At 47.7% G+C, this 14,560-nt stretch overlaps 1 protein-coding gene across 1 annotated transcript in view; it reads right to left on the bottom strand.

The window, feature by feature from the left end:
* BSN (bassoon presynaptic cytomatrix protein) overlaps positions 1 to 14,081 on the bottom strand; it is a 91,366-nt gene extending 77,285 nt beyond the window's left edge. The window contains exon 1 of the mRNA XM_067754429.1: positions 13,772 to 14,081. Within this exon, the coding sequence (XP_067610530.1) occupies positions 13,772 to 13,965 (194 nt within the window). The 5' untranslated portion in view covers positions 13,966 to 14,081. The remainder of the gene's footprint in view (positions 1 to 13,771) is intronic.
* Between the last annotated feature and the right edge of the window lie 479 nt (positions 14,082 to 14,560).

Raw genomic sequence — 14,560 nt, 5'->3', positions numbered from 1 at the left:
TACTGTATAGCCCAGGGAACTATATTCAATATTCTGTGACAAACCATAATGGAAAAGAATATGAAAAAGAATATATTTTAAAAATATTTTTTAAAAATAAAAGGAGCTGGTAGTGTGACAACTGTCTCTGGAGCCCTGGATGTGTTCCCCAGGGTTCCTCATACCTGACTGGATACCTGGGTAGGGACAGCAGAGGCCATGTACCTGCTGCCCCTCAGTCTGTGTTTCAGCTCAGGCAATCTAAGGGGTACACCATGCTGGCCAGGGAGGTGCCAAGTACCAGTGAGAGCAGGGATCCTTGGAGGGGCTCCACCATACACCCTGACAAAGCTGGGGAGTAAAGGGTAGGGTGGGGGCAGACCTGGTCTGTTGGGAGAATCTAGAGCAAGCTTCCCTGTTCTGTCTCTTCCCTTCCTTCCTTTCTTCCACAGGTTCAGCCTGCATCACAGCTCCCTGAAAGCACCCTGGCAGGAAGCCTCTCTCACCCTGGCAGTTAGCACTAAGCACTATCATTTGCAAAAGTGCTTCAGTACAGGAGGGGAGCAGAGAAGAATGCTTGGCCACTGGGAAAGACCTACTCCAGTCCACCGGCTTTGGAGCCAGCTCCGTGTGCCACAGCCTGCACCCAGGCCCCAGGGCCCAGAGAAATGTACATCACAGAGTCAAATTATGTTATCTCTACCCCAGATGCCCATGAGCAGATCACTACCCCAGAGCAGCAACCACAGACTTGGAGCTCCCTCCCTCCTGCCCTCTTCCTAATCCCCAAAATCTGCCAAGGGAACCCTCTCCCACACCACAGTCCAGCCTTCCTGGAGTTTCATGAATATAAGTGAGGGTTAAGAAGAAACAGTGATACTCTTCCTACAGTGAGAGGGTGTTCTCTGTGGCTCTGGTGGTCTGGGCTTCAGATCCAACCAGCAATGAATTCTGAGAGCCTGTGGGATGGGCCGGAACTTTCAAGTAAACTCTCTGGTCTGAGGCTCAAATTCTGTATCTATTTTAGCAGCTGTGTGTGAAGATGAGAAGGATGGACCACAGTGGGCTTTCTGAGCATCTCCCAATGAGTGAGTCAGAGTTCCCAGAGGGCAGAGTCCATACCTTCAATCAAGTTTAACTCAAAGGTTCTCTGTAGTAGGAAACAGGGATGCTAATCTACCTGTTCACCTTTATATCCTCAGCCCTGGGCAGGAACCAGGCACCAGTTGGCATTTAATGCCAGGCCTCTTGTGAATGCTTTCATTTCTAGCACTTCATTTGATAAAATAAATGCTTGTTGAGTTGAGCATACTTGACTTGCCCTCTTGGAACTCCAGTATGGCCTCAATTTATTCCTCTTCCTTATTTCTTTCTCAGAGTGCTTGTAGGAACCAGGTGGCATCAATATTAAAGCATTTGCAGGTGAAGTGCTACTTTATGTTTTTAGCCGGGACTAGAATACCCAGCCGCCTACCTAACATCTCACTTGGATGCCTCTAAAACACAAGTTGTCCAGGAAAAAACTCCTGATCTTAGACCCCATCCTTGTTGCCCTCAGTGTGCACCAGATGTTCAGGTCAAAACTCAGGAGTCCTCCTGACTCCTTTCTTTTTCTAACCCTTCACAGCCAACCCTTTAGCCATCCTGCACAATATATTCAGAAGTTGAGCACTTTTCAGCACTCTCACCCTCTCCCCACTCCCCATCACCCCCTCCTCATTCTCGTCCAGTGACCATCCTCTCACACCTGAATACCTTTCAAGCCCCTCACTAGCTCCCAGCTTCTGCCCTTGCCCCTCAGGCTTGGCAACACATAGCAAAATGTGCATTCACCATTTTGTTTCCGCATCCAACAGGAAACTATCCTACAGATACAGTGGAAAAAACACAAAATATCCCATAGATACACTGGTAAAAATACAAAATGACACAGATACCAGGTTCCTCACTGTGGTGCTATTTGTAAGAGCAAAAGACTGGACACAGGTTGATGCCAAGGGAAAACCATAGCATGTGCATATGATAGAGCAGTGCCCAGATGCAAAAAGAAATCAGGAGAATTTCTATATTCTGCTATGAGGAGATCTTCAGGATATATTAAGTGAAAAAAAGGCAAAGTATAGAATAGTGTTTAGAATCTGTTACCTTTTATATACAAAAGAAAGGTAAATAAATGTATATTTCTCCTCATATTTTCAAAAAGAAACAATGGAAAAATCTGATAAAAATGGTTTCTCATCAGGGAAGGCAGAGAACAAAGTGGAAGGCAACAAGATGGAACTAGACTTCTCTCAATACACCTTGTTTTATTTGGAATCACATGAAAGTTTTAAATAATTTTAAGAAAATTAAATGGTAAAGAAAAAATATGGTAGATGGCATTGTTCTCCATTCTTTACCTTCTGTGGATTTCTGCCCTTTACCATGTGACTTTGCAATTCCTCCCACTAGAGGTGCAGTATATTTTCCCAGCTGCAGCAGACTCTATTTTTGAAAATAACCTCAGCGAAATTTCCAGTCTCATACGCTCTTTTTTTTTTTTTTTGGCCAAGCTACACGGAATGCAGGATCTTAGTTCCCCAACCAGGGATTGAACCCGCGCCCCCTGCAGTTCTAACCACTGGACCACCAGCAAATTCCCTCGTATGAACTTTTTTTAAAAATTTATTTATTTTTATTTTTTGGCTGTGTTGGGTTTTCATTGCTGTGCACGGGTTTCCTCTAGTTGCAGCAAGGGGGAGCTACTCTTCGTTGCAGTGCGCAGACTTCTCATTGCAGTGGTTTCTCTTGCTGTGGAGCACGGGCTCTAGGCACGTGGGCTTCAGTAGTTGCGGCATGTGGGCTCAGTAGTTGTGGCTTGTGGGCTATAGAGTGCAGGCTCAGTAGTTGTGGCACACAGGCTTAGTTGCTCCGCAGCATGTGGAATCTTCCCAGACCAGGGCTCAAACCCACGTCCCCTGCATTGGCAGGCGGATTCTTAACTACTGCGCCACCAGGGAAGCCCTCATATGCTCTTATAGAACCTGGACACTCGCAATCAAGAGATGGAGTCTGCCTCCTCCTCTCAAACCTGGGCAGGACTTTGTGACTGCCCCAATGAATGGAGTGTGGCAGAAGTAACAATGCACATCTTTTGAGATTAGGTAATAAAGGCAGCACAGTCTCCACCTGACTTCCTTTCTCAGGACACCCTTGGAACCCAGTAACCATGTTGTGAGGAAGCTCAATCTAGTCCACATGGAGAAGCACTGAGGCCCTCCCAGCTAATAGCCAGCATCAGCTGTAAGACATGTAAATGATGAAGACATGTCAAATGATTCCAGTCCCCAGCTTTCAACTCTTCCAGCTGAAGCTCCAGACATTGTGAAGCAGAAATAAGCCATCCCACTGTGCCCTGCCTGAATTCCTGACCTACAGAATCTAATAAGCAAAGTAATGGATGTTTTATACCACTGAGTTTTGGGGTAATTTGTTAGGTAGTCATAATAACTACAGTACCACACCTTGATTTTGGGCTTAACTAAAAATTGCTTTGACTAAAGAAATGTTTGCAGATGTGTCATTTCAAGCAGAGGCTTGAAATTGTGTGTGGTTAAGTATGCCCTCTTGTGCATCTGTCATCACCATCGGAAGAACATGCCCTGGCTAGCCTGCTGTCTGAGGAGGATGAGAGACACGTGGAGCAGACCTGGACTCACCTACAGCCTGGAGCCCAGCCTAGATCAATGAATTCTAGCCAGCATGCAGATGCATGAGTGAGAATTAAAAATTGCTATTTGAAGCCACTGAGTTTTGGTTGACTTACTGTGCAGTATGACAGTGGCAACAGGTAAGAGATCAAAAGGCAATCCTTACAAACTGAACACAAACTGGAAAAAAAAAAAACCAAACCTTAATTGTATAGCCTCTTAGTAGCATAACCACACAGAGAAGAATCATTTCTAATAGCTCTAAAACACAGAACTTTGGGACTTCCCTGGTGGTCCAGTGATTGAGACTCCACGCTCCCAATGCAGGGAGTCCGGGTTCAATCCCTGGTCAGGGAACTAGATCCCGCATGCTGCAACTAAAAGATCCCGCACTCAGAAACGAAGATCCTGCGTGCTGCAACTAAGACCTGGTGCAGCCAAATAAATAAATAAATAAATATTTTAAAATAAATAAATAAAACACAGAACTTTGACTACATATTCCTGAAAATATATAAACTAAGGACAAAAGAAACTACAAGCGAATTTTAAACTACATTCAGTAGTATTGTTAGTAAAAATATCTATCATTATTTTGAAATAAGCACACATATATACATTACATATATATAATAGTCTATATATATGCAAGGTTTGTTTGGATTCTGATTTGAACAAACAAACTCTCAAAAGTCATTTTTGGAAATCACATTTTTCTCTGAACTCCCCCATACATACATAAATAAAAATCTGTGTTTTCTCTTGCTAAAAAAAATTTTTTTTAATAAAAAAATCTTTTAAATAAAAAGTCATTTTTGAGATAATCAAGGAAAATTGAACATGGACTAGGTATTAGGTTATATTAAGAAATTAGAGGGAAGATCCCACATGCTGTGGAGCAACTAAGCCCGTGCACCACAGCTACTGAGCCTGCGCTCTAGAGCCCGCGAGTCACAACTACTGAAGCCCGCACACCCAGAGCCTGTGCTCCACAACAAGAGAAGCCACTGCAATGAGAAGCCCACGCACCGCAACAAGTAGCCCCCACTCACCGCAACTAGAGAAAGCCCGCGCGCAGCAACAAAGACCCAACGCAGCCATAAATAAATACGTAAATAAATAAAGTTGAAAAAAAATTACAGTTAACTTTTGTTGGCTGTGATAATGTCATTGGATTAAAATTAAAATATCTTTTAACTATGAGAGGTACATCCTAAAGTATTTATGAGTGAAATGATATGTTAGGATTTTGACTGAAAATAATCCAGCCAAAAAAAAAAAAATTGGAGGAATATAGATGAAACAAGTTGGCAAAACACTGATCGTTGTTGAAGCTGGGTGATGGGGTCACAGGAGGGAGTTCACCATACCATCTTCTCTCCTTTTATGTGTGTTTGAAACTTTCATCTGCAGAGTACGTGCTGCCCCTGGGGACATCTAACCTACAGAGCCAAAGGCCAACGCACCCCAAAGAGAGGCCAGCATGACCTGGCCAACCTGGGAAGGACAAGCCTGCACCGGGGCTGCCATGGCTAAGATGCAAGCAGTGGCTGCCTCTCCAATCCAGCCCTGTCTCTGCCACTGTCCTCAGCTGGCACCACTCCAAACCCAAGCTAGCAAGGCTGTGGCCTCTACAACCCAACACTGGCCACTCAAGATCAGATAAAGGGGTTTGGAAAGTGGGCTCACAAGGCCATAGGAAAGGGAGAAGTTCACATAGCATGATTACTGAAACAATCACACTGCCTTAGTTATTACCCCAGTTCAGAGGACAGAGTCAGGATCCAAAAGGGTCTCACTAGGTTGGAAGGGATCTCTAAGTACAACCAGAGATGTCATGGCAGGGACCCATGCAGAACCCCCAAAGATTCACACTCAGGTCGCACAAGCCCAGGATGGAGGGAATCCAGCCTTCATGCTGAGATGCCCAGCATGAGGCTGGACAACTGTGTGGTGCAGTGACAGAGAGTGCTCAGAAAGGTGTAGGATGGTGTTCTCAGGCTACATAAGCCAAGGCCCCTCATCCTTCAGACTGTCACTCACAGTCCATGTGACATGCTGAGCCCTGAGCCCTGTTCTTTGAGCCTTCCTGTCCTCAGGATCTGACAGTCTTGGGCAGGACAGCCCAGGTCAGCAAGGGTCCCAGAGTCACATTCCAGCCACAGGAGTTGGAGAAGCCTAGAGACAAGACCAGGGTTGAGGAGGTGAGAGCACAGTGAGCTCCTGCCAAACCTGTGAGCGGATAAGTCAGCTGGCCCAGAGGGCAGAGCCAGCACCCAGAGACAGGAGGTATAAGGAGACACACAAAGGGAAAGAAGAACTTTCCAACAGTGGAATCATCTGCCTGGGAGGGACCAGAGGCCACGGACCACTGGGGTATTCGCACCAAGGCAGAGCTCCTGCCTTCAGGGAATATGGAAGCAGCCATTCCGGTATCCATTAGGTGTTGGATTAGATGCTCAAAATAAAAGGAGGACAGAGCAAACATATCACGTGCTGAAGCTAAACCATGCTCCTGAAGGATGTGGCCTCACATGCCAGACCTTGACATTGGAGGAGACCTGGCCTGAGCCCACAAAACCCACGGAGCTACAGGAGAAACTGCAGTGAGTACCACATCCATCTCCTCACTCTACAAGGGAAGGAAGCTGTACAACTGCCAACTGGAGGGGGCAGAACTAAAGTCTCTTTCAGGCCAGCCCTATCCATGCCCCACCTCCACCACCACAAAGTGTTTGCTAACTCTGGCTCCCCTGGAAAACGTGAGCACACTGGCTGCTGCCAGAGCACCTGTGGGATATGGATGGGACAACACTCAGGAGATAAGCAGTCGAGCACGGCTGGGAAAAGGGATCCTGCAGCAGGCTCTGCAGGTCCAGGTGGGAGCCTTGCTGGCTGGCCAGCCAAGCCAGTAGAAGGATGCCAAGAGCTTTTCAAAAGCCCGTGTTTACCAGGAGCAACCAATTGGCAAGGCAGCAGCCAGTCCCTCTCCTGGCTCCAGGCTTGATTGTGAGGTCATTTTGTCCACTCCGGAAGATCTCTGGGGCACAATGGAAGAGCAATCCTCTTCATTTAAAGCTCTTCTAATTAACCTAAAGGCTGCACATTGTACTTGTTTTCTCTCCTCTGTGAAGCTGAACAGTGGGAAGCATCCCCCTTCCTTTTCAATCATCTCACAGAAATAAGCTGTCAGAGGTGGAGGAGACTTTGGGGATTATTTAGTTAAATTTCTCATTTTACAGATGGAAAAAAACTGAGGACCTACCCAACACGTACAGCCAGTTTCAGGCAACATCAGGACTGATTAAAACCTGAGTTTCTGACCCCCACCCAGGATGCTTCCACCATTCTTCATCCCCCACCCCACCCTACCCCATCCTTTGCTCAAATGTCCTACTTCCAGATCCTTTTCCTGTCCTCAAGGCCCTCCCATCCTCTTGCTAAATTTTCCATCTTCTGAGAACAGGAGGCAGGGAAGTGACGTGGTTCTCCAGCTGTGCTCAGTGTATGGCATTTGGGTTTGCTAAAGTCAGCTAGCTGGCTGTTCTTCTGAATCTCTCATGTTAGACCTTTGGAGCTCCCAACAGAGTAAGTTAGTGCTGTGAATGTGTTTTGTAAGCTGTTGAACACCATACAAATATGTGCTCTACTATTTTAGAAGATGAAATAATACAAACCCTTTTAATCGTGTGCTCATTTCTCTTACCTCTGTGAGACAAAGAGAAGGCAGGAGCAAACTCTAATTTAAGGAAGTTGAGGGTAAAGATTTGAACTTGTCTCTCTTTCTCTCCCATCACGCTGTGAGCCCTTTTGAGGGCAGAGCCCATATCCTGCGCCTTCCTTTGTTCCTCACATTTCACCCAGGGATAGGCATCCAGTAGGTGCTCAGCAAAGGGTTTCCTGAATACGTGGCTGAACATCACTTTAAAGTCCTCCTACTTCTAAGTAGAATTTAACTGTAGAAATCCCTCATAACTGCTCCCGTATACAAAAAGCGCAGACGATCCTTATTACCTACCAGCACACGTGAACGTATCCAATGTATGGATGTGACTACCAGGAAATTTCCTTACCTCTCCTTTCCTCCTAAGCACCCAAGTGTCTTACTGGTTCTTCCAGCATCCCTGGCGGGGGGGCAGGCACATCCCCCTCCCTGAGCCTGGGGCACTGGAGAGCTTGGGCTCCTCTGGGTATAGGGGCAGTCCCAGATAGGACCAGGTTGGGTGATCCTTGTGTGAGCTCCTAGACAAGCTGCTGAGGCTCTTTGATCTCCTCAGTGGTTGGGACCAAGTCCTTACACTACTCCTTAGGGAAAATCTCTTCCTCACCTTTGGCCCTGACAGCAGTCCCACCACTTCAGAAGCAGCCAGGCCTCTCCAAAGAAATCTGGATTTGATCTCAAGGGTGACCTAAAGTTCTCTGGAGCCTCCCAATATGCCTCCGTGTGACCCTCCTGTTAGAAAGAAGTGGAGATACCACGTAAGAGGGCTCTGCTAGAGCAAGGCTCTCTTAACCCTAGATGCCCCTAAGAGCAAAGTACGGGAAGGAGAGATCAAAGCAGCCCTGAGACCAGCCTGGGCACCCAAGGTTTAGCACAGATCAATCAGGGAGCATGCTCCTCTTCTCCATCCTACAGGCACAGCTGGCCAGAACCTAAAGTATAAGACACATGCACTGAGAGAATCCCAGAAAGGGACAGGTCCCCACCAGAGGCCCAATCCACGGTGGGGGTGGGACACCAGAATTCATCTCCCTTACCATAGGCCAGGGTCCTAATTCATTCCCCAGCTACAATCAGCTTCCACCACTACAATGGTGAAAGGAGATGGCAGAAGGCCCTACAGGAAAGGAACCTGCGCAAGTCCTACGAATGCAGTACCAACACCAGCATGACATGCCCCTGGCACCAATTGAGATAGGAGTCCCCAGAGCTGGATTGTCCACCAAGTCCCAGCTTACTAGGAGGGCCTCAAGTCCTAAAGTGACACTTGGCCCTTGCTGCTGGCAGGTAGGTCTCAGCCACCATTTCACCATTTTAAAAAGTGAGTCCCTGGGAAGGAAGGACGAATAAGGCCAGGACAGATGGAGCCTGCAGGAGCTGTATGGCCAGGCAGGTGGAGTGAGGAATAAGTGTGTGTAAAACACCTAGAGGAATGACTATGGTGGAACAGGCACCCAGCAATGGTAGTTATAACTATTACGACAGCTTTGCCAACCTGTCTCCACAGTCAGCACCAACTGATTGCGTATGGGCCACAGGCTCCAGGTACAGATTCTCCCCAAGCAGCCCACACATAGCAAGGTCTGCCCCTCCCCACATCCAACACAGATTAGGGGAAAGGGCCCCATTCAAATGTGCAGGACCTATGAAAAGGGGGAGGATTTACTGAAGCCCCAAATCCTCTCTCCTAGCAGCCTGCTACTTACATATACAGGGAAGGCTCCCCCTGTTATGCTGGAGTGAAAAGGTGTGATCCAGGGGCTCTGAAAGCTTTGACTTCTTAAACTCAGAACCAAACCTACTCAGTGGAAGGAGAAATTTAGAAAAAGAACAGAAAAGTGGCCCACTGTATTGTTCTTTGGTTCCCAAACTAGTCCAAAGTCTAGATCTACTTTCAACAAACTCTCAGTCCCTTCACATCTGAAGCCCTCAACGAACTCTTTCTTAAAAAGCTAGAATTTATTGGCCAAAAAGAGAAATGTGATTCTGAGTGGCTTCTAGATGTAATTCCCAGTTTTCAGGAAAAATACGGGACAGAAGAACATCTTAAATAACACCACAAGGATACAATCAGCATAATCCAGAATATGAGAAACCACAGGACAAATAACACAGCCAATCATAAATCGCAACGGGGAAAAAAGGAGAAGGAACATACAGATTTAAAGAAACTGAAGAGATGTATCAAATGCAATGTGTAGATCCTGTTTAGTTCACAGTTCCAACAAACCAATTGTAAAAAATAAATTAATAAGATAATCAAAAAAACTGAACCCTGACAGGATATTTGCTGAGATTAAGAAGAGAATGTTAGCTGTTTAGATATGATCATGGTGCTATGGTAATGTTTTTACAAATCCCTTATTTCTTAGAAATAGACACTAAAATATTGATGATGAAATGTTGGGATATCTTGAAGATGGGGGTGGAAGTGAGGGAGATAGATAAACTTAATCAGCCATGAGCTGATGATGGTGGTGGCTGGGCAATGGGAACATGGGAGCTTATTAACTTATTCTCTCTACTTTTATGTATGTATGTTTGAAATTTTCCATAATAAAAAGTTTTTTTAAAATAAAATAGACTTCCTCCCCTTAATGCATCCATAACTTTTTTTTTTTTTGTATCTGCAGCATCTTATCAGTCTTACTAATGCTAGGAACAGCTATATTATCAAAACTGTCCCTCTCTCCCTGGCAAGAAATGCAAAAATGGTTGCCCCCTTTGGGTGAGCTTTTGACATCATCACCATTCAGATGTTAGGTCACTTAAGCGCAAACTCCATGACATGCCCTCCATGAGAATCCAATGGCCTCACAGGATCTCTAAATAATAAAGGATCATTATTTCCAAACCTAACAATTGTATCCTTTCATTTTAGCCTTACAAATTAATCCCAGATTTTTCTAGAGCCTGACTGATAGCTGACATAGTATAACAAGTCTGGCTAATCCCAAACCAGAGATACTATGCCTGACAAATCCATTCATTCATTCATTCATTCATTTTTGAGATATAATTATGGCAAACCCATCTTGAGAAAGGAACTCTGGGTATGGTTCTCAGAGCAGCTTCAACCACCTTCCAGCAAATGCCCAGGCTCTCTGTGCCCAGCTGCCTTTGGCTCAAGATGTCTCCCTGGACTGAAAGTGAGTGAGAGCTCAGCACTGATCACCAATTTCAATGGGGTAACGAGCGGGAGGCGCCTTACCTGGTTTGCCCCAGCTTTCCACACCCCTGCACTCAGCCCCAATCTCTGCTCACTGTCCCTGCCTGTGTAAACCACGCTCCTCATGTCATTTCTATCTCTCTCCACCTCTTAGATCCCCATCACTCTCCCAAGAGTCTTGGGATTCTCCTTCTTTTGAAGCCTGGCTCTGCCTCTCCACTCTTCTCACTTGACAACCCTTCTATAAGCACTACCTATTTGACACTTCTCAGACACTGAGCTGCCTACAGTGTCACTCCTAGGAACCTTCCATGACTTTGTTCTCTGAGAGCTCTTCAAGAGCTATCTGACCAACCAGACTGTGAGGTGCTATAGGACAGGGGAGCATCATATATTCTTCCAGACCCTCCACAAAGCCCAGCACAGTGCTTGCTCTTGATACCAGTAAATATACCTTGGTTGATTGACTAAAGATCAATTTGCAAATGTCAAAGTTCTGCAAGTCCGCAGAGCTGGTGTAGATTAAACAGGCCGCCACTGGTCTACGTGGCTTCTTTGTGCAATTTTTTTAAAAGGTGCTTTCTGGAGTACTCATAAAATTTCTCTTGAACTGGTGATGTGTGTACAAGTAAAATCCCATCAACTTGGGACCTTCACTGTACATCAGGCATTCCACCATAAAAATAAGTGAATGAATGAATAAGTGAAAGGTGCCCCTTCCTGTAGGAAGATGCAGCCCATACCAAGGCATATAGCTTGGAGCCTGAGATAGAGTTCAGCCTTCCCTGACCTGGCAGTCCTTGGGAAAGGCACAACGTATATAACTGCACATGTGACCCTGAGACCAGAAGCAGAGAGCCCTGCCTTGAGAGACTCTTTGATGCCCAAAGTGCCATATCATCCAAACAGGTTAAGAGGCGGCACTATGGGTGTGGTGGCACTGCTACTCACAGGATTCTAGTCAAGCTCTTCAGCCACAGATGCTGGAGCTGCCCCCTCACAGAACCCAAGTCAGCTCAGTATGAGGATGAAAAGACTAATTCAACCTGGGGTGACAAGGGGTAATACAGCAACAGGAAAGAGACAGGAATCAACTCCCCCAGGACCTCAGTTCCATTCCCCTTTGGGGTCAGTAAAATTACCTCCCCCTTACCTGGCCCTCCACCTACCTCTATTCACAATATAATTCCCCCAAATTCACAAGCTGGCTTGAAACTATGCCAATGCCTTTCCCGAATGCCCAGAAGCACATGCCACAGGGCTTTTTCTCCATCAATGGGCCAATCTGTTCAGCAGCATCTCGGAACAGAACATGCTAAATTTGGCATCAGGTACCTGAGACGCTCTGGTGAGAGGAAGTAGAAGCCATTCTGATGCTGAAGGAGAGACGTATCATGGAGATGCAGCTCAGCTGAGATGCTCTGACAAGCAAATATCAGCTGGAAGAGTAAATCCCATCTCCTAAGGGCCCCCAATTCAGAGCTTTGGTGACAAATAGCCAGCTCACCCCCTGAGCCTGACAGCTGTAGGACCTTAGCTCCACAGGTCCACTCCTGCCCACAGCCAGGAGTGAGATTATGTGACTGCTAAATCCAGCAGGAGCCCATGGTTCCCTAACCCACAGTAGTTCATGGGTCTGCCCTGTAGCAGAACACATAGACACGGTAGAAATGAAATACTGAAAAGGAATATGAATAGACACTAGCCTCTTCCTGTGTCTTTGGGCTGCCCTAGTCTTTCCAAATTTTCATATGCTTGGCTCTGCAACATTAGATAAACTACAAGCAGACTAGCCTATTTGGTTATCAGAAGAGAAATGACAAATTTCCCATATAGAGAACTCCTAACAACAATGTGTTTTTCCACTCAGCCGTAGATGCTTTCCTTTGGAAGGAGAGCTCTAAAGCCTGAGTGAGCCTCCCCCAAGCTAAAACTCAAACAGCAGCTCAACACGCAGCAAAATGGACAGTATTTGCAGTGCTAAGAACTGTGTGCTATCCAACTGCATTACCATAATAGCTAATGTAAAACGGGCAAATCCCTACTCTAAAAGGGATGGTCACAGGCTGGCCTGTCTGTGGCAGGTTTCAGGCTACTAAGAGCCTTTCATTACTGTTAATTGTCTAAGAAACAACTTCTGAGAAAATAACCACATGAGAGGCACAGTTGGGCAGCTAAAGAATCAAAAATTATGCTCCCTCACAGTTTATGCGCTCCCACACAGAGAAGCCAAGGCAACATTATCAGCAGACTCACATGGATCCAGAAGCACTCCCCAGTTTTGCTACTCCCCAGGTCTGTTTGGTGTAAAGATAATGCCTTCCATTTTATCTTGTTGTCTCTTGGTAGCTTTCCTGAGTTTTCAGTCTACTGGTTTATTATATATTGGCATTTCCTTCCACTGCATTTACTGCCACTTGATTGTTTATAGGACCTCGGGATGCATTTTAAACAAGCTGGTTTCACAGTATTTGATCAGATATGTTCTGTTTAAAACATTCCACTGATCTGAGGTGGTAATCTAAATCATAAGAGAACATATTTGGTTCTAGATGATTCAACTGCATTTTTGCTTCACCCCAAAGTGTTTTTCACTAAACCATTGTGAAAGCACATGACCCTGTTAGTATTTATGAGCCTAAATAAGTACCTTTTGGTGTCCAGTGGCATTTTCCCTTCCTCCAAAGATGATTTTAGCCACTAAATGCCTGAGGAAAGCACATGACCAAGTTCATGGTTCAACTATTTCCACATCTTTCTGTTCCTCGCAGTGACACTTATCTTCCCTGACAGCCACTCCCATTGTGCTCTTTCCTTGGCCCAACACAATGGACACATGCAGACTCCAGCAGACAGGGAGGACGCTTTCCGTCCCATTGCTCCCCAGTGCAGAGGGACCCAGCAGAGGTTACATAAGCCCCTCCTTAGCCCGGCATTGGGGAGGGAGCGAATTTGGGGTTCGTGACGGAGTCACGGTCTGCAGGCCCGGACTGACCCTGCGCTCACCATTCTGCTTTACTAAGGCAGGGCGGCTGTAAAGGGAGGGCCGCTTCCCGCGACCACCCGCTCATGCCAAACCAGCTGGGTTCTAAGTGTGGCCGGACGTCCGACCTCGCTGTCCAGACTAGACCGCAGGGTCGTGGGCCCCGGCCCCGGCCTCGGCCTCAAGCTACAGATTCCCGCCCCCCGGGCGCCGCCGTGTCCCGCACTTACGTGCCCGGGCCGGCACCGGGCCCGGGGCCTGGACCCGGTGGTCCGGCGGTTGCCCGCGCCCCGCCTGACGCCGGGAGCTGTCCTCCACCAGCCGGTGCTGAAGGCGGCTTCCCTGCGCCGGGGCCGGGGCCGGAGCCGCCGGGCGGCAGCGGCCCGTCGCCAGCGCCGCCCTCCAGGCTGGCCTCGTTGCCCATGGCGGGCGGGCGGGCGGGGTCGGGGTCGCACTGGGCCCGGGCCGGCGGTTCCCGAGCTGCTGCTCACACACTCCGTGCCGCCGCCGCAGCCGCCGCCGCCGCCGCCGCCGCCGCCGCCGCCATCATCTCCCAGCTCTGCTCGCGCCGCCGCCTGCCGCTGCGCATGCGCGGCTCGGGTGCCCCTTCCCTGCTCACGACGCCCCCCACGCGTGCGCGCGCTCCCGCCAGCCCGTGAGGACTCTAGTACACGAGCCAGAAGCGGGGTCGCAGGGAAACAGCCACCGGCGGCAGCGCATGCGCCGTCTGAGGCCGACGCGAACGGCGAGTGCTACCAGGAGCCCAGCGGCGGTTGGTGGGAGCTTCCCACCCAACCAGGATTGGAGGGACACGGATCACGAGAAGGGGCCGTGGGGGCGTCGCGCCGTGCCCTGCCCTGGAGTCAGTGGCGCTTTCTGACTCGGAGAACTTGGGAGTGGGAGCTCTCATTTGGGTAACTTCAGTGTCCCACCTGGCAGACTTTGTGGGAACAGGCCTCAGAGAGGGGACACCGAGTGTGGCATTAAAGGATGTTTAGGAGTTGGAAACGCAAATAAAC

Source organism: Pseudorca crassidens, chromosome 10, assembly GCF_039906515.1.
Source record: "Pseudorca crassidens isolate mPseCra1 chromosome 10, mPseCra1.hap1, whole genome shotgun sequence".
Taxonomy (NCBI): domain Eukaryota; kingdom Metazoa; phylum Chordata; class Mammalia; order Artiodactyla; family Delphinidae; genus Pseudorca; species Pseudorca crassidens.
The sequence above is the reverse complement of the archived record's forward strand: the minus strand, read 5'-3'. Positions and strand labels throughout refer to the sequence as shown.